At 41.2% G+C, this 22,001-nt stretch overlaps 2 protein-coding genes across 6 annotated transcripts in view; one reads left to right on the top strand and one right to left on the bottom strand.

Annotated features, from left to right (window-relative positions):
* gdpd4a (glycerophosphodiester phosphodiesterase domain containing 4a) overlaps positions 1-8,135 on the top strand; it is a 42,070-nt gene extending 33,935 nt beyond the window's left edge. For 4 of the 5 annotated variants that reach the window (XM_019345076.2, XM_019345077.2, XM_005474831.4 and 1 more), the window contains 2 exons: positions 584-663; positions 2,821-8,135. In XM_019345076.2, the coding sequence (XP_019200621.1) occupies positions 584-663; positions 2,821-2,927 (187 nt within the window). In that variant the 3' untranslated portion in view covers positions 2,928-8,135. Of the gene's footprint in view, positions 1-583; positions 664-1,398; positions 1,537-2,820 lie in introns of all 5 variants that reach the window. The other variant, XM_019345078.2, reaches the window with a different exon arrangement.
* A 140-nt stretch (positions 8,136-8,275) lies between these two features.
* Positions 8,276-22,001, bottom strand: part of myo7aa (myosin VIIAa) — a 54,426-nt gene continuing 40,700 nt past the window's right edge. The window contains exons 37-49 of the mRNA XM_005474945.4: positions 21,434-21,558; positions 19,993-20,150; positions 19,042-19,195; positions 18,488-18,643; positions 18,283-18,388; positions 18,082-18,195; positions 17,463-17,550; positions 16,118-16,224; positions 15,088-15,273; positions 14,711-14,827; positions 13,573-13,656; positions 13,344-13,463; positions 8,276-12,342 (exon numbers count right to left, since the gene is read on the bottom strand). Of these exons, the coding sequence (XP_005475002.2) occupies positions 12,250-12,342; positions 13,344-13,463; positions 13,573-13,656; positions 14,711-14,827; positions 15,088-15,273; positions 16,118-16,224; positions 17,463-17,550; positions 18,082-18,195; positions 18,283-18,388; positions 18,488-18,643; positions 19,042-19,195; positions 19,993-20,150; positions 21,434-21,558 (1,608 nt within the window). The 3' untranslated portion in view covers positions 8,276-12,249. The remainder of the gene's footprint in view (positions 12,343-13,343; positions 13,464-13,572; positions 13,657-14,710; positions 14,828-15,087; positions 15,274-16,117; positions 16,225-17,462; positions 17,551-18,081; positions 18,196-18,282; positions 18,389-18,487; positions 18,644-19,041; positions 19,196-19,992; positions 20,151-21,433; positions 21,559-22,001) is intronic.

The following is a 22,001-nucleotide window of genomic DNA, read 5'->3' as shown; positions in this document are numbered from 1 at the left end:
TCATTTAAAGATTTATTAACTTTGATTATCTGTCTAGTCATACATTAAGAAGTAATGAGCTACTAACAGTAGTATTAATAATGATAAATGCTCCTTTTTAAAGAAGCTGCCTTTTTGTGTTTTCAAATGTTCAACCATGATTTGTTTTATCAGCTCAAACTGAATTTGTCATGAGATTGTGATCACAGCGAGATCACGAGAGGTTAATTTAGATCTAAACTCAAGCACAGCTTTTTCAGGTTAGTTATTTGTGATTATAACTAGCAGCCCTTAGACTGAGGATATGAAGAGAGTTGGAGTCTTTCCTGTCAGACAGACGATGCTCTTCACCACAAAGAAAATCCTCTCTGTGGTTTCTTTGTACTTTTTTTTCTGCGTTCCCCTTTCATCATCTGCTCCTTCCTTCACTCTTTTTATGGGCGGGCTTCAGTCGAGGCTGGCCCGGACCTCCTCTCACATGTGTACACATCAAAGCAGTTACAGTGCTACATGCAGCTGCCTCAAAGCACAGGGGTAAACACAGCAGCACACCTGGTTATGCTCTGCTGCTCTGATCTCTGTTTGCGGTGTGTGTGTGTGACAGGTGGAGAGAGCGAGGCCTGCCCTTCTGGTCCGGCAGCCGGCAGACTCACGAGAATGGACCATACAGCAAGTTCAGGACAGGTATAACAACGTTTTTCTTCTTCTCGTGTTTTTGTGGCTAAATTTGAAACATCAACTTTCAGCAGATTACACACGTGTTCCAGTAACTTTGTCATGCTTTGTCCCCATCATGGCTGATATTACCTGTTTTCTGTGATACGTTGAAGTGTCCTTGGGCAAAACACTGAATGCTTTATTTCCCCTGATGTTTCCATTATTGTGTGACTCTGTGAGTGAAGGTTAAAGTTCAAAGGGCAAGGTTCTGCATGATTGGTAAATCTGCAACTAGACAAGACAAACTGATGAGAACAGATGTAAACATCTGTCAGTTTTATACCAGCTGACATTTAGCTTGGACTTTAAAGGTGCCGCTAGTCTGCATTCAGTGAGGACTGTGTTACATGTTCAGGGGTTTTTACTACATGGAAATTAAATGTTTGGTGATGTTCTCATAAAATTAGGTTGTCCTTTTTAAAAAAATTAAATTTGGTATTTCATTGATTTACACGTCATACTCACATTTGGTTGGTGAACGGTCAGAAATGACAGAAAACACTCAGATTTCTGTCAGTAGTGATTGTCTCACAGCCTTCACTTTGTTCAGTGATCGTGCTTACTGGCTGAAATAGTCACCCACACAGTGCTGTTGTAGCTTCTTATGTAGCAGGCTAGCCACCAACACTGTAGATATTTCATGAATAACATCTCTGCATGCAGTGATCTCCTGCTGTGTGTCGTATGTGTCATGTGTGTCAGACTCCGCCGAGATCATCTGTGTTCACTGGAGCCCTCTTCACTCTGAACCTCCTCCTGGAGCCCTTGTCTCCCTCCCCCTGGTCTTCAACCCATGACCCCCCGCATGCCAGCCCTGCATGTCGTCCCTCCAAGAACCTTGTATGAGTCATGAACCCTGTTTTTAATGTGCATGTTTCTGTGTTTCCTGCTGAAAGACTGCTGTCCATCATCCATGGAAATCATATGAAACTCTGTGAAACTACAAAGATCATTATCTGTTTTAAATGTTTTTAAAAACGTCAGGAAATAGCCCATTAAAATCAAAAACACTTCCGTTTCCAGTGCAGCTGCTGTTTTTAGATCGCTCTGCAGAAGTCCTTCTCTGTGAGTGCCGCCACGTTAAAACAACACTCCTTCAATTTTGTTTTTTACTCTAAGGAAGTGCCTGAAGTTTCACTGAGGCAGAGCTGGTGAATAGAGAGGAAGAGGAGGAATAAACATCACCGCTGTTCTGTTTTCCACTTAACGTTCTCCCTCAAACACCTCAGGACGTTAGACTACAAGTCTTTTTTGGAGGGGCGGTGCCTCTGATCTCTGTTTACACCTGATCTAGTGCCTTTAAGTTTGGGCACTGTGGACTCTTCAGTTTTAAAAAAATGTTGAAGATGGCTCGGTCATATCTGGACACCCAGCTCTTATGAACAATAATGATCTTATTGTGGTGTCAGTCTGAATCAGAAGTTGTTTGTTCTGTCTGTCCTTGCTGACGTTGCAGACCGCCGAGGTGTTCATGATAAGGACAATTTAAAGCATTAGTGTTTTTTAGGTGGTAGTTACATCTGAAAAAGATCCTCATTACCATTTGTCACATCAGCAGTTCTTTTGACTTTATTGTCAGATGAAGACTCTTCATCATGTGACACAGAATTGTTTTTCTTCGCAAAAAGTTCCACGAACACATCTCCTCCATCCCCTCATCACACACTCTAATTAACAGCATGGAAGTAAAAATGTGTTAGTTTTTAATGTGTGACACTGAAAATATTCCCACCTTCCAGCAACTGCCCAAACAGGATGTGGTTCCCTTTTTTGTGAATGTTCTGCAGTAAATGACTTCCTACTAAAAGGACTGAAAATAAGAAAAAAGTAATTTATTACTCATTGTGCAGCAGTAATATGTGATTTGCCAGAACATTGGAGTTTGTGTCACAGCACGCTGTTTGAGACCCGCTGCTGTACAATAATTACAAATTGGAAAATAATGATCTGCAGGATTTCTGCTCGTGTATCATGCACTAACCTCAGTAGTGTACCTGTGCACCCCGTCATTTATGCTGTCCTTCCTTCTTTCCTTAAGTCCTCTGACCTCCAGTTTCACCTCTGTATTAATTCACACCATGCTGACACCATGTGACAGTATAAACTGTTGTTTCTGTTTTGCAGAGCTCAGCGATGTTTGGTCCGTCTCCAGCGTCACTGTCCGGCCTGATTTACGGAGCATCCCTAATTCACCCAGCACCCCTCACCTGCCCACCATCACAGAGGAGTGAGAGGGAGGGGGATTAAAAAAGGAAGGTGCAAGTCAGGAAAGGACAGATAAGAGATGGAAAAAGTCCTTGTGTAGAGTGTGATGAAGCCCCGTCAAACTTTCTGATCTTTTGTTATTTAATTATTGTTGCTTATAATAGTCAGTCTATTATTTAGCATCAGTTTAACACCCACAAACTCGATGTGGATTGACGGGACTTGACAGACAGTGTGAGCAGCCAACACAGCATCTGTCATCACGTTTTGATGGAAAACTCCGAGCAGTGCACAGAAATTTGTGACACCACCTTTTAACAAACAAATGAAAGGTTAAAATGTTTGGAAGTCATGACAGAGCGAGCAGAAAGTAGACGGCACACTCTATTCTCCATCTGTCATCCTCTCTGTCTGTGGGTGGGCTGCCTGTAGAAGACGAACAGCTGGAAATAAAAAGCCTTCATTCATTTCCCATCATAGATGAAGCAAATGGACTGTGGACACGCGCCCTGGGGGTGTCCGTTTCCATACTGTAATCTCATGATGCCATTAAGTTCCTCAAAGTGAGGACAGTTAAACACGAGACCAGAGGATGAGGACATTTTCATTTCTGGTCATTCGGCACTGCTGGTGGAACAACGTGAGACGCTGAGCTTCACCGGTGAAAGAACAAAATAATGAACGTCTGCAGCTGCAGTGATCCATCAGTCACCTTTGCTCTTTGTGCGTCTGCTCGCGGATGAAGGACCAAATGCTGATCAGAGAATCTCGGAGACGCGCTGTGATAAACTGTAAACACAGAAGAAATGAAACGGACTCTTACATATGAGCTGTGCTTTTTCATTTTCAGCTGTACAGACATCAGGTGCATCAGACAAAAACCTTAAACCATGTCTTAAATTATCATTTGCGTGTCTGTGAGTTGCTAGATTCAGTGTGTGAACTCGACACTGTTGGACTGACAGAATGAATGTAAACCAAAGGCTCGGGAAGGGTACAGTTCATCTATGTGTGTGCTAAAGTGAATGTAATATTAAGTTTCCAAAAGTATGCAGATTTTTTGGGCTGTATGTCCAACATGACATTTTTCCCAGGGTCAGATCTCAGTTCTACCACCGTGGGGAAAAAGGTCATTTTAATTAGATTATATATACATATATCTCTATATATTGCTGGTTAGCTTAATCTATAAGTGCTATAGCATAATTAATCAGTAGGTTTATTTTTTTATAGTAATAGTCTAAACCTGCAAAATAATTAATAACTAGAGCATTAAGATAAATGTAGTGGTTTAAACGTCCTTCTGTAGGCTCCCCCTGCATGCTGCAGGCATCAGTGCTCGAGAGAGAGGGCGGCTGCTGTCGGCCTGCAGAGGTTTACAAGGAATCTGCAAAATTCAACGATGGTGACAAACTAAACATTCAGTTTGTCTGCATCCAATCAGCTTTTGTTTTATCTTCTTCGTACTTCAGTCGCTCTGTCTCCGTGTCAAACACACCTGGTGGTGGATGGTACCAGGTGTGAAGTTAGTTTTGTAGATCAAGGACTCTCATTGGCTTTTTACCTGTGATGGTTTTGATTGTGATTGGGTCAACGTGCCACTCACAGCCCCCCCCTCTTTGCTCCCTGTAGAGAATGTGTGTGCTTGTGCGTGTTAAGGGTCTTTTACAGTTGGATCCATCAGTTTGCTGGGGTCCACTTTGGTCCAGGTGATGTAAATTTTCTCATCTGATATAAAGCAGGAGTCTCCGTGTGGACGCCTGCAGGGGCGGTTGGCAGTCTTTGAGCAGACTTCAGAGACATCATGAATGAATACCGCTCTGTGATGTCTGCAGCTGACTGTGTATATTCCCCACCACTGCCCTGCTGGCCTGCACTCAGATTCAGACCCAAGTCTGCTTCAGTTTGTCAAAACAATCACTCTCACAAGCTTTTGAAAACCTCTCTTGCAATGCAGAGAGGTTTATAACTTTAGTGGCTTGACTGAAGCAATTCAAACGAACAGAGTCGCACCTCTTCCAGGTTAGGTGATCACATGGTTAAACAGACCGGATGTTGGGGGTTATTGTGGAGTCGGAGAGCAGGCGCTGCAGATCCACCAAGAACAAACTTGTTTATGGTGTTGTGTTGAGTAAAGTGGGGGCTGAATCTAAATCTAAGCTGCTAAATCCTTTTAACCGTCCGCATGGCTCTATTTTAGTCACACTGCCTCCCTCATTGCCTCTCCTTTCAGCAGCCTTGTGGACTTTCTTTGATGTGAAAATACTGACTGCAAGAAAAGTCTGTTTGTTAGTAAAACGTGCAGCGGCACAAACTGCCCGACACGTGTTTTTTGGGTTTTTTTAAAACTTGCTGCTGGTAATTTTATTTTGGTGTCTCATGAGTGCCAAGTGTGGTATCAGTGTCAGAGAAACCGACTACTTTAATGAGGTGATAAGTGCAGTATCAGCTTTGTCTTCAAATATATACACGGTATCTCCCGGCACACACACTGAATCTGTACTGTGTTGTCTTAACTTAAACTGATTTCAGCGATGAAATGCAGAGCGTCTTGTCAGCTTTGCAGGTGTGAAATCTGCAGGGTGAGGCGGCCTTCGCTTTTCTGCTGTAAGTGGATTTGTTTTTCATCACTTTGATCGCACATCATACATAAATGTGCAGGATTCTTATTTAGAAAATACAAAATAGTTTCTAAAAATTCTCCTAGAGGTGACTCATTATGCTAAAAGTGCAGTCTTTGCTACAAGCACATGTTTAATGGACCAATTTCTGTGTAGAAATCTGAGTAAAAACAAAACACTGAAAACCTGTTGACTTGGTGTAAAAAGTAATTTGCTCCTTTTTTTTTTTTTTTTTTTTTTTACCTCCAGTGCTTTTATCCATCCTTTAACTTCCCGTCTCCAGTGCTTTATGCCAGTTTCTGCAGGCTCAGCTCTAAACATTCAGGGTGAAGAGCAACAGCACAGAGACAGTTTTGGTAGCTTTGACCAATCTTGTATGTTACTGCCCTCCTGTCCCCTAATCAGGGTCGTAACACTGACAATGAGAGGTAAATTAATTCTTTTATCCCTTAATCAAGGCACAAAATAAGACTTTGTACCCCTCAGCAGTAAAAGCCTGATGGGACATTGTTGTCCCCCTGCCGGGAAGGCCGGTGGCATGGACACAGTTTGTGAATGGAGGAGAACGAGGCAACATAGGAGTTTCAAATTGATACCACGGGTGCATCTTCTGGGAGGTTGAGGGTAACACTGGTGGCCGTCGTTATGATCCTATAGTGTTAAAATCTGCAGTGTTTTCAGTAAATTCCCAGCTGCAGACATCAGTAAATGATGATTCATTTAAATACTCGCCTCCAAAAATCTTCTAAAAAGTCAGAATTAAACAGGACAGCTGAAATCTACCACGTATATATGCAATGAGGCAGTTGAAGTCTGGCACCAGGTGTCCTCAGCAAATTCAAATGGTAGTTTTCAAAAGAGGGTTTTGTGCTGTGCCAAATGTCTCCAATTTTAATCAATTCTGAGATTTGAATAAATCCTGGAAATTTCAAGTTTTGGATTTTGTTGGAAATTTGGAGCTGTTCTCGAGTAGACTCACAGCTTTACCTGTTCTGCACCACACTTGACTCCCATGTTGGGCCCACAGAGGCCTGGGTTTAGTCCAGCAGAGGACAGGGAGACACAAGACCTGCGACTGATTAAAGAGCTCAATAAACAGTCACAACAGACTCCAGCCTGATATGATGCACTGTAATCTGAATGTGTAGTTGGTGTTTGACAGTGGCTGATGTGCTGTGTAGGCTCAGTGTTTGAACTTCAGCTATGAATCACTAGAAAAACACCGCCAGTGAAGTCTGGTGGCAGAGCAGCCCTCTGGCTTTTCTTTGGACTTGAATTCTATTAAAATGTGTTGTATTTAACTTTGGGGGGGTTATACATCATTTTGCGTAACCTTAAATAGTTTCTGTAAACAGCAGTTTTTAGTTGAGTAATACTCGAGCATCCAGAGGAACTGCTGGAATTTCACAGGACAGGCAGCACACTAGAGGCTACAAACAGCATCAAAGATACATCTGTGTAATACGTTTATCAACATGCTAATTGCAAATAAAATCTACTCAAAATCATAAAAACGTAGTTATTTTGTGACTTTTGACCAAAGAAAGCTACGAGAGTAGCTTTGTGCTTTTGATGCCTGAAAATACAGTTCATCCTATTTGTCTTATGGTGCTTTGCTGGTTATAGCATTTATGACGAGACCTGGATTCTTTGTACAGAAACAATTATCCATTAATAGGTTAAAAATATCGCTTGTTATCACCAATAGTGGACACATGTTTAAGTCGGCGTGTGTTTTAGATACCCCCAACATGCAGCTGGGCATACAGCGCCATCAGCAGGCAGTCATCACACATCAGCCTGTTTTACAAGCAACTCTGTTACAGTTTATGCTAGAGACAAAATTCAAATAGTTCCTGAAAGATGAGAATTATTACAAAATGAATTCAGGCATCCCGTTTGATTCTTTAGGTGATAAAGTTTAAGACTCACTGAGACCTCAAGCCTCTCCAGGTTGAGAGTTTAAATCATCCAAAACAGGCCACCTTTAGTCAAGACTGATGATCTGGATTATCTGGTGCTTGGAAAGATTTCGTTTCTCTGTAAAGCTACAAAGAAAAGCTTTGATGTTATTTTCTAACCCAGTCGCAGTCAGTGCAGCGTCTCTGCTTTGCTGTCTTCATTCCTGCAGGAGTGCAAACATTTTTAAGCGGGTACAACTGAGGCTGTCTGTTAGTTGTTTGATACGTCAATCCTGGAGAGGTCCTGACTGCACACTGAGGTTCTGTTCATTGGCTGCTCTTTAAATGTGACTCATCTTTTAATGTTATGGATGTAAGAGACATTTACAGGCAAAGTGGGACCTCTGAGGTGTTAAATGATAAAAATCACTGAAAAGAGCGAGAGCATCTAAAATCTTATGTATCGCTTAGTGTTGTTTTTGAATAATGAGCTTCATACTTGGTGCTGAGAAGTGATATAATGTAATAATATAAAACTAGTATCATAGTTCAGATGCTGATCTTTCAAAATGTTAAATATGTTTGTTTGTTTTTTTACATTGTGCTGTTCTGACCTGCAAAATTTTATTTTATAAAGGCAGTTATTTTGCTTTACTGTAACTTTTCTGATTAAATGCTGCTGTCACCTGGTATTAAAACATTAGAAACAGAAGATTCAGTGTTTTGATGCTTGAATTTTACAGACGCAGTACAAAGTAGCAGTAGACCGGAATTCCAACTTTAGTAAGACATGTTAATCTTTTAGTATTTCAGACGTTTGATTGATCATACGTGTTTTGAATATTACAGTAGTGAAATATTAATTAAGTTGAATCCAAATTTATTTAATGCATTGTACAAAAGTGAGAGCACATGTTACAGAAACACTACAGGAAGTCGGGATGATGAGTTACACAATCAGACTAATGCTCTGAAAACAGAAACACAAAAGGCAAAAACTTCAAACGCAAATGTATCAAACGGGCTGATTGGCACAGTTACAAACACCAGTTTATCATACAGACAAAAGCCCAGAGCTGGTTACAAGAAGGAAGGGTTCAACAGCTCGACATGAGGTGGTTAAAAAAGGAAGCAGGCTGGAATTTCAAACACAACAAAAACACAATTATTATGTAAACCTTAATAAATTGTAAATTCATAGCAAATAACTATAAAAAAAGGTTAACTATCAACAGTGTTTACTGACTGGTGAATAGGTTTGTTGCAACTTTACGATAAACATGCAGATCATTTTTATTACCTTTGATCGTTTCCACTAAATCTAACTGAACAGAAAGCATAGTTTAGGTTAAAATATCAAACTTAACGAATCAGACCGAGCCCCTGCACCACCGGACCGACGCCACCGGACACTCAAGTCTGAGACACCAGCAGCTTTGACGTAAAATTATTTATTACACAAACGAAAGTAAAAAACTGAACCACATTGAGACCCTTATTGTAGTATTTTTAATATCTGACTTAGTTTCACCGTCGTGACTGTGTTCTTGCAGGTAAATGCACAGATGCTGAGTCCCTGTACATTTCCAGGAGCTCAGCCTTAATATGGAGCTGTGTGTTCGCTTCTGTTAATTAATGGGACTTTCATCAGTTAATCTATAGTTACTCAGTAATGATTTGTTAATACTTTGGACAAATTGTACTTGAATACCCGAGTACAGGTCTAAACGGATTTTGCATCTAAAGCCTTTAATATGTATTAAAAGGGAACTTGAACTTAATATCCATAGTTTGCAATTTCCAAAAGTACTTTTACTTTAACTGGGAGTTCCAACAGAATCAGCAAGTGTGTTTTTTCTTTGTGCTTCGTAAACTTTAAAAAAATGATGATGATTGCTGTGGCGTATAACCAGAGCAATGGCGACCTTTACAGGTCAAAGTGTGTATTTAAGATTTATGTAACAGTGAAAATATCAGAGGTTTTAGCAGCAGAGGACATTTACTTTGTCTTCCTTCTATATTTTTATATCCCCCTTGCTATAAGAGCTGTGCAACACCCAAATTTCTCATTCGCTGGATAATAAAGGTTTAATAGAATACAGTAGAATAGAGTAAACTATGCAAAGACTTACACATGTAAGTAGGCAAAGTTTACTTTAAAGCAGGGGCGGGGGAACTCCAGGCCTCAAGGACCAGTGTCCTGCAAGTTTTAGATGATTCAACACAGCTGATTCAAATTACTAAATTATCTCCTCAACATGCCTTGAAGTTCACCAGAGGCCTGGTAATGAACTAATTTGACTCAGGTGTGTTGACCCAGAGTGCGATCTAAAACCTGCAGGACACCGGCCCTCGAGGCCTGGAGTTGGCCAAGCCTGTTTTAAAGGCAGGAAAAAGTGACGTGACTGATGGTAGTTTGTTTTAACTCAGAGTCCACATTACTCATCAGGACAGTATTTGATCCTCATTAAGTCACTTCCAGTTCAAAAGACAGAACTCCTTCATATTAGGAAAACTATGAGATTCAGCTGAAAACCCCAGAACCAGCTAACAAGTGACCTTTGAGAACAGTTTTACAAACTAGAATTTAAGCCTCATACAGTAAGAAGCAGCAGCTCTCACAGAAATGACATAACACAGGCAAAAAATATAAAACTAAACAGTTGTAAAGAAATAAACAAGTGTAAACATAAACCATGAGTATTAAAAATTATCTCCTGTATTAAAGTGTGACACACACTGAAGTCATTAACCTAAAGATTAAAAACATGTTACAGGTCAGTTTAGTGTCACAAAAACAACACCAAAGTTTTAAATAAGCTCAGAGAGGTGTGCTACGAAGGACGTTCACCACAGCCAGGATTTCTTTGTGTCAGCTGGACCAGTCAGTCACATCATGTGACTTTATCCACAGAAAATGATCCCCGTGAGAGACACCTACTTTAAAGTCACAGATGACAAAAATTGTGGTACAAATTTAAATATTTTAATTCAAGCCAATTATCGCCAAGTGCCCTCTGTGCTGCTGATTATTTCTAACCTGACGGCTGCACATTAGGGCTCTGAAACTTTAAACTGGGTACATTTAAACTGTGAAATAATGTGAATAACCTTTGTGTGTTCTGGGTTCTAGTAGCTGCAGTTGCAGCAGTGTAGAGTAAACTGCAGATGAGGAGCACTTATAAAAACATTTCCTGCATTACCAGCTGAGTGCATGCAGATTAACATGTCAATGCCATGCAGAGTTTATGCTGCTGTAAGTTTACAGCTGGGCTTCATTTGTCATGGTGGTAAAGTGCGGCTTGCATATCAAACGTATTCCCACAGGATAGGATTCATATTGCACTTAAAACATGATGTAAGTAAGAGTCAGTGAAGACACGAGGCTTCCAGCCGACTTAACTCTGAACACAAAACCTGCTCCTGACTTTAAGCTCGACATGGCCCACTAAGCCATCGTAGTACACCCCTCTGGCCTCCTCTTAGTTTGGAGCTAAGGTCAGTGAAAGAACTACTAAAAACAAATGAACTGGACCCCAATAACAGCAGACGGTACACATGATGATAAAATCTCAAACGTTTCTGACCTCGACTTGTATCAAAGAAAAAACGTAAACTTTTTGACTGAGTATTTTAAGATGCTCAAAAAACCAAAAATCACTAAATCTGCTTTAAGGCTCTAATTTACACAGATGAAGCTAACGAATGACAAATGTGTTTTTCAGGATCTTTACAGAGTTAACGGCTAAATTTAAGACCTTTTTAGCCCTTTTTTAAAATGATGAATATACAGTCTAATATATCAGTTTGAAAATCATTGATGTTAAATTTACTAAATGTAAGTCCCTGTTAATGCTAAATATGAAACCACTGCTATTGAATCATCTGGATAAGATGGATGGATCGAGTAATTCAAGGAACAAACATTTACTCAGGGAGAGCTAAGAAAATATACGCCTTTAAAAGACTACGCTGTTTTTAGGTTCTCAGGCTGGATGGTTTTTGACGAGTTCTGACTCACATCTCAGCTGAATGTTAAGATGTTTCTGTGCATCTTAACTCCTTCAGGGGTAATTTAGATGTCTGCAGAGTTCATCAAATTATTTGTGAAAGTGCTGAAGAAACAAAAGGAATCAGCAGAGAATGGCCTAAAATAATTTATTATCTATATGTATGTATTAAAACATGTAAAGGAGTAGACAGTCCATTAGTTTTACCTAAACATGTACAAGTGAACTTTATGGATGGATTTGATGAGCTTATAATGAGGCAGGGGGTTCCTGCAGGTGTGACATCTGAAACACGCGATACCGTAAACATCGGGCAAAACTCGGAGGCTTTAATGCTCTCTAAAACCTGCACAAACCCTGTTAACAGTCAAATATATCCCCTTACAGCAGTCTGGTGCATTAGCTTGTTGCTATGCTAATATGTAAAAATGCTCAATTAGAAGTCAGGTTAGCATAAAGTGGTAATATAGGGTCATGGTCAGGGTCACTGCAGTGTGTACTTAAGGCGCAGACCTAACGATAACAGCGTCTTCTTAAGGCGACGCAGTCAGAAAGGACAGTTCAGAGGTAGTCATCCTCACTGGACGGCTCGTCTTCATCGTAGCTGTAGTGGTAAGAGTTGCTGGGGCCTTCGCCGGGGTCACTGCTGCCGCTAGCATTCGAACCCTCCCAGGTGAACTTTGACCCTTCTGAGCTCGCAGAAGGACTGCGGCTCATCCTCCAAAGGTGGCTGGTAAAGGTCCGCCCCCAGCTGCAGTGCTGGCCAATAGGGCGCAAGAGGCGGATGAGCTCAGTGGCCTCCTGCCAGTAAGAAGTTCACTTGCTGTGGCCCCGCCCTGACCGGTGCTTGTTCATGGTGGTCAACATCTGGCTGATGTAGGAGGTCAGCAGGTCATCCATCTTGTAGCCCTGAAGGTTTAAACACAGTCAGCTGACCTCTTCACTCCAATCACAATAATTTTTTTATAGTTTTTCATAAATGGAACAAAAAAAGTGAATTAGGTGGAAAGAATAAATAAACTGATAAGATCAAGATTAACTATACTCTAAAACATAAAGCTATAATAAACAAACACACACTTTCTAATGGAAACAAACATCAGAATAAAATAATGTTTCAATAATCATGATAATCTCAGGTTTGTGTTGATCGCTTATTTTTAAGTCATTTTTTAATTCGTGAGACTTTCCTTATTTAAAAAAAAAAGTTCATTCAAAAGAAAGTTTTTTGGGACTGTAAAATGCTCCACTCGCCACCCACACTTTTAGAGACGCGACAACAATCGAATCCTGCTGAACCCTTTCACACATAGTGGTCACTACAGTGGACGGCTAGTCAAAGGCTGTTTTCTTGTTTTCTTTGTGTCAGTCTTGATGGTATACTTGCACATAAACCACTACACTGGACACTGATGTGTCACTCCATACCCTGCCACCCACTGGTTGTTTAATGTTACTACAGATGTATGACGTGTTTCATTGTAATTACTGTTATTTAACCCTTTCATGCATGATAATGACAACCTCAATCAGGACTTTTTTTCTTAAGTATTTTTATTCATCTTTATGCATGAAAAGATGAATAAAAATACTTAAGAAAAAAAGTCCTGATTGAGGTTGTCATTATCATGCATGAAAGGGTTAACAAGTGTTGTATGAATAAAATACCCACAACCAAAGTGATAATAAAAAACGAGTCTGCTGCAGTCTGGTATTTACAGCACTTTCACTGTGAATACAAAGCAGAGTCGCAGCAATGCTCCGCCTTCTAAACCTCTGAAGGACTCCCAGCTGAAGCACCTGAACTCTTGTTCTATATTTGATTTACTAAAAGTAAGAGTGTGTGTGTGTGTGTGTGTGTGTGTGTGTGTGTGTGTGTGTGTGTGTGTGTTTTTGTTGCTGGCACCCACCAGTGAGGTCTCACACAGCAGTTTGCTTCCTCTGACCAGGTTGCCGATGGTGATGTGGAAATAGGTGTTCCCGCTGCTCCAGTTGGAGATCTTGGTGAAGGGGTGAGTGGTCAGGATGTCCTGCAGACATAGAGGTCATCAAAGCTACTGCACCGACTTAACAGGTTAATGAGCGCAGCGACTAAAACATAACCGATACGCATGCTGGGAGTTATGATTGTTAACGAACCTTTGACTTGGGGTCAATGAGACTGACTCCATGCTTGTTGATGGCGATCAGCAGGATCTCTGGGTAGTTGGGCTCTGTGGTTTGCTAAAAGACAGAAGCCGATGTGTAAATATTCACTGATCACCTCTAACATAATCTTACATGTAAAAGTGTCGCATTTCTCTGTAGTTTGCAGCATAAATGTGGACTGTTTGTGTAATCAGGTGCTTCAGATGCCAGGCTCAGACTACACAGCACTGATCCATCATCATCCCTCTTTTGCTCCTTCATGTTCACAGCTGTAAACAGCTGGCAGAGCGCTTGGCGCTCACACTGGACGTGTTGGCTTTCTGTCTGTAATGGCAGCCTGCACAATCAAACTGATCTCTCACTAACATGACAGTTATTATCGATAACTAAAATAAACACACACCTCAGTTTTTAGCCAGCTTTAGGAGGCGTTGGCACATTTGTCTGCATGACTACAGCCTGTGTCATACCTGCTCTGAACTTTGCCCTCCACAAACAGTACCCATTACTTTAACTGAAAGAAAACTATGACTGAAAACTAATAAAAACTAACTGAAACTAGCAAATGAACTGAGCCACTAACAATCTGTAGTCAATTCGATGTAGACCATCCACACCTTCTGAAGCAGCTGTCAGTTTGAAGTTTATGAAACTTTAACACAGAGAAAAGGCTGAAGAAAGATGGCAGAATGATTATTTATCGCCTTATTTTTCTGTAAATCTGCCTACAGTAAAGTCTGCACGCTTCACCTGTCTGGGTTTTTTCCAATTTATTTATTTTTTACTTTGAGGCAGGTGTTTGAAAAGTCCAGAGACGTTTGTCAATCTCTTCCTCTGATCATTTTTTAGACTGTGGCTGTGAAAAATACTGGAGATCTTGCAGGATAAAGTCTGTTTCTATTGAAATGAGAACATTAGGAGATTTCAGCTACAGTTGCCCTGGAAACAGCGAGAGCGTGTGTAATGGTCGTTGATTGCTTGAAAAAACTTTATTTACACATTTGCCTCAAAACAAAAATACATTTAATTTAATCTGAACATTATTTTGTGATGTTAGACATTCGTCCTTCCTGGCATCAGCCAAACACTCAGGTTACACTGTGGAGGTGACAAGCTCAGGTGCGTTTACCTTAACCTCAAAGAAGGCGGAGCCAAAGGTCGGCCATTTGTAGATGATCTTCAGAAACATCAGTTTGGCCTCTTCCCTCGATTTCCCGGCCTGCTTGTTGAAGTATGCAACCACAGACTGCACGCGCAAACACAGACACACACACACACACACACACACACACACACACACACACACACACACACTTACTAAACAGCAGCAGGACAGACTTCAGCACAGAAACAGCAGCTGCTCACTTCTCAAAGCAGCTGATTTGTCAAACTTTAGATGATCTCAGCAGAAACGCTGATCAGTCTGTACAAACATCTGACTTCAGTCACTTTTTTAATTAAGTAATTTTTAAAAAGCTTGTTTTCATTTTGTTGGGGCAGTTTTACCCTTTTCCAGTCATCCGGTGACATCTGGCGGATGAGGTCCTGGGGAACCAGCTCCCGAAGCATCTTGGGAATTGTGGGGAAATGGGATTTGTCATCTTCGAACTTGATGCGATAGATAAGCGCTGCGAGCTGGAAAACCTCCTCTCGTGAACATTTGTGGTAGCCACGCAAGTATTTAGGCAGCTCCTAATTCAGCGCAGAGAAGGTGAGAGAACAAAGAGACGCTTCGTTAAACTGTTGGTGTCAAAATGAAACAGCACCCAAAGACCATGTTTATAATGACCGTTTCCAACACTGTGGATGAGACGCTGTCATTTTGAACAATCATGGGGGTTAACCGTCTCCAGTGTTTCCCACGGAATTACATTTTTAAGGTGGCAGCAGGACATGGAGGTGTACAGATGTGCCCATGCTTTTTCAAAGATAAATTGATTAATATATACTGATATGTACTGTGTGGCACATGTAACAGGAATAATCAGCTTCCTCTCCAGTAAGTTCTTCTGTGGACAGGGGGCTGCTCATTTAATATAATCTTTGTGGGTAATTATTTAACACGATTCATCAGACTTTGAGATTTTTTTCAGGCAAATTGTTTTCAAACTATGAGCTTGCTGTGCTGTTAGTACTTTTAGCTCTTCTAACCAGCATTGGTGAGCTCAGCATAGCGGCTCTAATTTTCCACCTGCTGCAGGTTCTGCAGCTAAGAGACACAAGCCCGATCAGACGGCCTGCAGCTGAACTTTCAGAATAAGAGCCAAGGGATTGTCCAGTAGTAAGTAGATGCTGTTGTCTCAGACAGATAGGAAAACAATGTAATCAAATGATATGTGACCCACTAAAACAGAATCTTAATGTGGAAAGCACATGTGTGGCTATCGTCTTACACAGGAAACTGTTTTTAACCGATCTGCGTTTCCAGCCAGACCGAAAGTAATGACTGGCACGTGGATCAGGAAGTCTGGGGTCAGATTTAAGTCCTGAAACATGCAGGCCGAGTCGTTCTCAGTGCGTGTCTGGTAAAACTGACCTGGTAGTAGTGGAAGATGGAGTCAGCGAAGGAGTCCTTTCCTGGAACCGTGTTAGTCCACAGCTTCTTCATGAAGAACACCTGATAGGTCAGAGAGGGAACGATTCCTGCACGACGAAATGGAAGGTCAAAGGTCAGCACGAAGAACCTCAAACTGTGATTTTATTTGTCCTAATTTTGCACTGAGCAAACCCCAACAAACTAACGGTGTATTCAGCACAAACACACAGAGGAGGAGTTCAGCTGGAGTGTTTTTACCGTTTCTCAGCCAACAAATATTCACCGAACAGCCAACGCCGAAGAAACATTTTCAGAACTCACCCAAGACCAAGAAATTAAGTTTAAACTTCTCTATCTTGTCATTTTTTTTCTTCCGTCTCTTTTTAAGTTTTGAAAACACTGCACGACGTGAACTTGTCCACCTTTCTGGGCGTGTGGTAATCAGGATGATAATGTTGGCTCGGTAAAGGCGGCTCCCGGTCAGCTTGGCCGGTCAGCTTGGCCACCGGCAGCCGCTGGTCGTGAACACAAGCCAGAAACAGACTGTTGGCCTTCAAAGTAAAAGCTGCTCCTTTTGAAACATGTTGGCTGATCTTACTCACTGCTGTATTCTTAATGAACACCACGTGATGTCCAGTTTATAAATCACTCCTATTAGAGTGGAGAGGATGACAAACCAGTACCTTCCAAGAGCTACGATGGCAAAAAACGCTCAGCTCCAGGTTTTGCTTCACTGACCAACAAATGACACCACGGTGGCTACATGCATACATCTTTATATTACACAGCAGGAATGCCTACTCCTCCTCACTTTGTGTTTTTTGCTTTGAATGTAATCAACTTGTCTTATTTCCTCTGAACACAAGTGTGTAACACACACACAGCCGGTGTGAGTGGTGAAAAACATCTTATAATTTAACCTGTTTATCGTGTCCGATCTCTGTCATGAAGGTTACACCGAGAAGTTTTGTGGAGCTGTTTGATCAGCATGAAATCTGCAGTTTGTTACTTAAATTACTTAATTTGTCACTTAACTTTACAATATTTTTTAAGTAACAAGTAAAGTACTTGAAATGAATCAATCTAAATGCTGCTAACAGTAACGACACATCAGATTAGAGAGACTTAAAAAATTTAATGATTTAAAGACCTGAGCAGGTCAACCTGAAGGAATCCTGGGTAATATTTCAGTCCTGGTGTAGCCACATGTACACAGAGAGCCCCTACAGTTGTCTGACGAGAACTTCTCATCGATAATTCCCAGTTTTACTTTTAACTTCAAAGCATCAACGAAAAGTCCTGAACTCAACCCAAAGATATTTTTAACACGGACACTGGTACCGACCGTCTTTAGCCGGACGAGATTTCTTGATCCAGTCTGTTAAATGTCTGACGAAGTCAAAGAAGAAATCTCCCTCAGGTACACTGATCACCTGCAGAGGGCGCACACACACAGAAACATCAGCGTGAAGTTAATGAACCAATTACAGAACTTAAACTTTCTGAATTAAAGATTTGTGTTGTTATAGATAGCAGCTTTAATCAAGTGTTAAATGCAAGACTCAAAAGCAAGAACTCATCAATTTTAGGAGGTGATAGTTTCCACTGTCAACAATCAAAAGAATAAAAAATAAATAAATTCAAATGCAATATAAAAGTGACACCTACTCAACCATATGGCAGTAATTTTAGCACCTTACAGAAATGGTTTGTAAACTGCACACAGAATCATAACTGTGTCATTTACATGTACACTTCAATGTATTTGTATGCCTGCACGTTCCTTCTGTTGAGGATGCGCTTTGTGGTTAAGGTGGAACAAACAGTAAAGGGACAATAGTGGTGACAGACATCTAATAATCCCAGTATTTCTTTAGAGCTGTGTACTGGTTTGAGGAAAACCTCCTGAAACCAGTAAAGCTGTAATACTCTGAGGTTTTGAGAAACCATCGTTGACCTCTGACCTTGTCTGAGATCTTGACGAAGAGGCTGAAGCCTTCGGGAGATTTAAGCAGCAGTCTGGTGGAAATGTTCTGACAGAAATCCTTCGCCTTGGTGCTCGACTCCACCTCGAATGCCTGCAGGTGTGAAACAACACAAAGGCTCATTTTTCAAACACATTTATTTAGAGAGAAAGTTTAAACCTGCAGGCTTGTGTGTCTGACCTCGTCTGTGTCGTCGGGGAAGTAGACTTTATGGAAGATCTGGGTCGTTTTATGTTGGATGGCCTCCACTTCCACCAAATGAGGAGGGTACTTCCTGGATCCATTTCTGTTAAAGATGACAAAAAGGAGCAAAACTGGTTGGAAAAAAAATATTTCAACACCAAATATGATGGATGTGTTTTAGGCTGAAAGTCTGAGGTGTTACCGCAGCGCTTTGTGCAGCCTCTGCATGCAGTCTCCAGACAGCGGGTGGTGCTTCTTGGACTGGAGGAAGCGCTGGATGTGCGGCAACAGCACGTTACTGGGAGGAAACAACCCAGTGCACAACCACAGCAGCTCCCAGCCTTTCTCCTCACTGTACCTGCAGCAACACAACACTCACCTTCAGCTTCTGCACAGAAAAATTAAATCTGCCTGCAGCCACAGACATGACTGAATGATGACTGTCCACTGAATGCAACAAGTAATGTGAACATTTAGAGTTTTAACTTCTGCTACTCAATTTATTTTACATAAAAGCACTTTTGCTTCATTTCATGGACAAAGCAGCATCTCTGGGGTTTTTAATTAAACCAATGTGGGAGAAATGCAGTTCCTCTAATGGTCACTAGAGGCCGACTCTACCACAGACTGCCAGGTTAACAGGTCGGCACAAAACAGCATCATTATCTATTTCACATCCAAAGAAAACACAAATCTGAGTTTCATCTACATGCACCTCATCGTGTAAATTAAAGTGACTGAAGTGAATTTACACACTTGACGTGGTTGTCTGTGAGCTGTTTGATGATCTGACAGTAGATCTCATCCTTCAGCGGTTCGGCCTTCAGCGCCCCTTCAAAGATCTGGTCTGTCAGCTCGTTCACCGAGCGAGTCCGTTTGGACGGGTAGTCGCCCATGTACTTCATGATAGGTGGGCTCTACGTCAAGGAATCACCCTGACACATGTACTTGCTTATAAAAGCAGAGAGATTATAAAAAAATGGATAGAGAATTCTCCAAGAGCAGAGACGGTGGCAGACGTTTAACTTCCAGGGGGCAAAAAAGGCTTTTTAAGTTTGAGCATTTTTGATCAGATTTGACTGGTGATTCTTTACATGCAGGTTTTATGGCCTGGTGACAGCTGAAATTAAAGTCATTTTTGATAAAACTTCAAAATAAATCCCCAGGTAAATGTGTAAAGGTATCAGAAGTGGCAGTAGGTTATAGCAGAGTACCCTGACCTGCTTCTAAGAGGTGTTTCTAACCTCCATCTGATTGTATTTTACACTGTAAGGGAAAGACTAACGATGCCATAACAGAGACAAAACTGAAACCATGATAGAAACACAGAAGATCATCTAATTAGAATGGCCCTAAAATCTTAGAGAGATGAACGCTGTTACTGTTAACGGTGAATACTTGTGAAGCTCCAAAAGTTGAATCTGTTCATCTGGACGTAGCGTTTTGTGGGAGAAACATTTCATCACTCATCCAAGTGACTTCTTCAGTCTCAGCTGACTGCAGGTTTCCCCAAACCTTATAAACAGGACATTTTCATAATGACTGAAATACTTATGAATTTGAGTTATGAAGTTGACTTATGAGTATTTTTAAATACTTATAAAAATACTTGTGAAGGCTGTGAACACATGGCTGTGGGGTTAGTCTGAACACAACATAAGATCAGAGTCTGCTTGGTGATCCACCAGTTGGCAGTTTAAAGGATATCTATAAAGGACATGCAGGCGTCCTGAGCCAGCTCCTCATGGCTGACGACCTTCTTCAGCAGCGGCTGTTTCAGCGGCTCTCGGGTGCAGCTCCACAACTTGTCTTTCCCACGATTCTTCGTGACCATCACCCGGCTCAGGGTGTGTTTGGGAGGAGGCCTGACAGGAGCAGGTTACAGAGAGATCGCAGGACTCAGAAATGAAGCCAGAGAAACCTCAGAAAAATAGTCTCTCTCTCTCTCTCTCTCTGTGTCTCTCTCTCTCTCTACACATACATCTATATCTATCTATCTATCTATCTATCTAGATATTAGGGGTGCAACAATACTCGTATCGATATTGAACCGTTCGATACAGTGCTTTCGGTTTGGTACGCATATGTATCGAACAATACAAAAATTTTTATTTATTTTATCAACTTTTCTTCTGACAATGCTGTCTGTGTTGAGCGCTCAGTGGATCTGCGTTCGACTACTCAGTCTAGGCTGCACTGTGGAATGCAGATCCACTGAGCGCAGCGCAAGCTAGCAAGACCGAAGCTAAGCTCGCTGCAACATGGCAAACTGCCTCAATGCTACTGAAACTGAACCTCCCCCACCCTCATTCAGATCTGGCCTTTGGAACTATCTTGGTTTTCATGTGAAGCATGACCCTGATGGTAAGCGCGTCATGGACAAAAGTAAAACAGTATGTCGGATGTGCCACGCAATGCTCAATTACATTGGTGGGAACTAGTGCGTTAGCGCAGTTAGCTTGTTAGCGTGTTGACGCCGTCCAGCCTCAGGCACGGGGCGATCCGCTGTAACTCGTTAACGGAGATTTGCCGCGTTATGGCGTTAGTGTCATTTTAACGAGATTAACGCTGACAGCACTAGTGGGAACACAACGAATATGACTGCACATTTACGCCGACATCATCCTAGTGCAAAGACAAGTGGAAGCAGACAAAAACGGCAAGCACACATGCTACAAACTTTACCCGAGTCATTTAGACAGCCGTTAGCACATGATCCTCTTTATGGGACCTGATATGTTTAATATGCTGCTGAGAATATAGCCCAGAAGAAGTGTATAGTATAGCTTTTATTTTGGAAAGAGCCATTTCTCTGTAATAAACTCTCTTTTCCAAAGATGAGTGATTTCTCGATCTGATAGATTTATTTTATTCTATTATTTTGTTGTTTCAGCAACATTAAATTTAAAAACTGTACTTTTGAGTTAAAATATATATTTATAATTTTAATAAATGACAAATTAAAAAGGCATGAACATTTTTTTTGTATCGAAAAAATATCAAACCGTGACACCAAAGTATCAAACCGAACCGTGAATTTTGTGTATCGCTGCACCCCTAATAGATATTTATAGATATAGATATATAGATATCTGATATACAGGTATATAGATACCTGTATATCAAACATGTTTTTTGGTCCGTGTACCTGAAGTAGTCGTAGGAGAACTCCTCCAGCGTGTAGGGTTTCATTCTGTCATCAGTTTCCACCATGACGACCTGCGAGACACGAACTGACTCCTGTCGCTGCTCGGGTGTCATGGTGACCAGCGCCTGATAGTTGGATCACATCAGACTGCATCACGTTTTGTGTACAGCACAAGAGACAACCTAGCGACAGCATCTGTGACATCACAGTGGGCCATCTTTTATATGCAGTATATGATCTCTAAACTGTTAAACTCAAACAGGAAATGTGAACGTAAGCTGATTCTTTTTACAATTTTAGTTTTGAAATGTAATAAAAATATACTTTTGTTAACAGTTGTTATTGTGCTTTTTGCTGCTGTGCGTACAATATCCGCCGTCCTCTTTTTGTTTTTTACTTCTTCTGATGTTTGGCTATAGTCTTCTTAAAATGCTGAAAGTCTATTTTTGGGTCGGTTTGATGCTCATTAGGTGGTTGGAGGAGTAACTAAGGTGGCTCTGAAATGACTGAAAGTGCCCAGTAGTCACATTTTTTGTATTCTCCTCTGAAAATCAGAGAAAGAAGTTTT

The sequence above is a fragment of the Oreochromis niloticus genome, linkage group LG14 (assembly GCF_001858045.2).
Source record: "Oreochromis niloticus isolate F11D_XX linkage group LG14, O_niloticus_UMD_NMBU, whole genome shotgun sequence".
NCBI lineage: Eukaryota > Metazoa > Chordata > Actinopteri > Cichliformes > Cichlidae > Oreochromis > Oreochromis niloticus.
The sequence above is the reverse complement of the archived record's forward strand: the minus strand, read 5'-3'. Positions and strand labels throughout refer to the sequence as shown.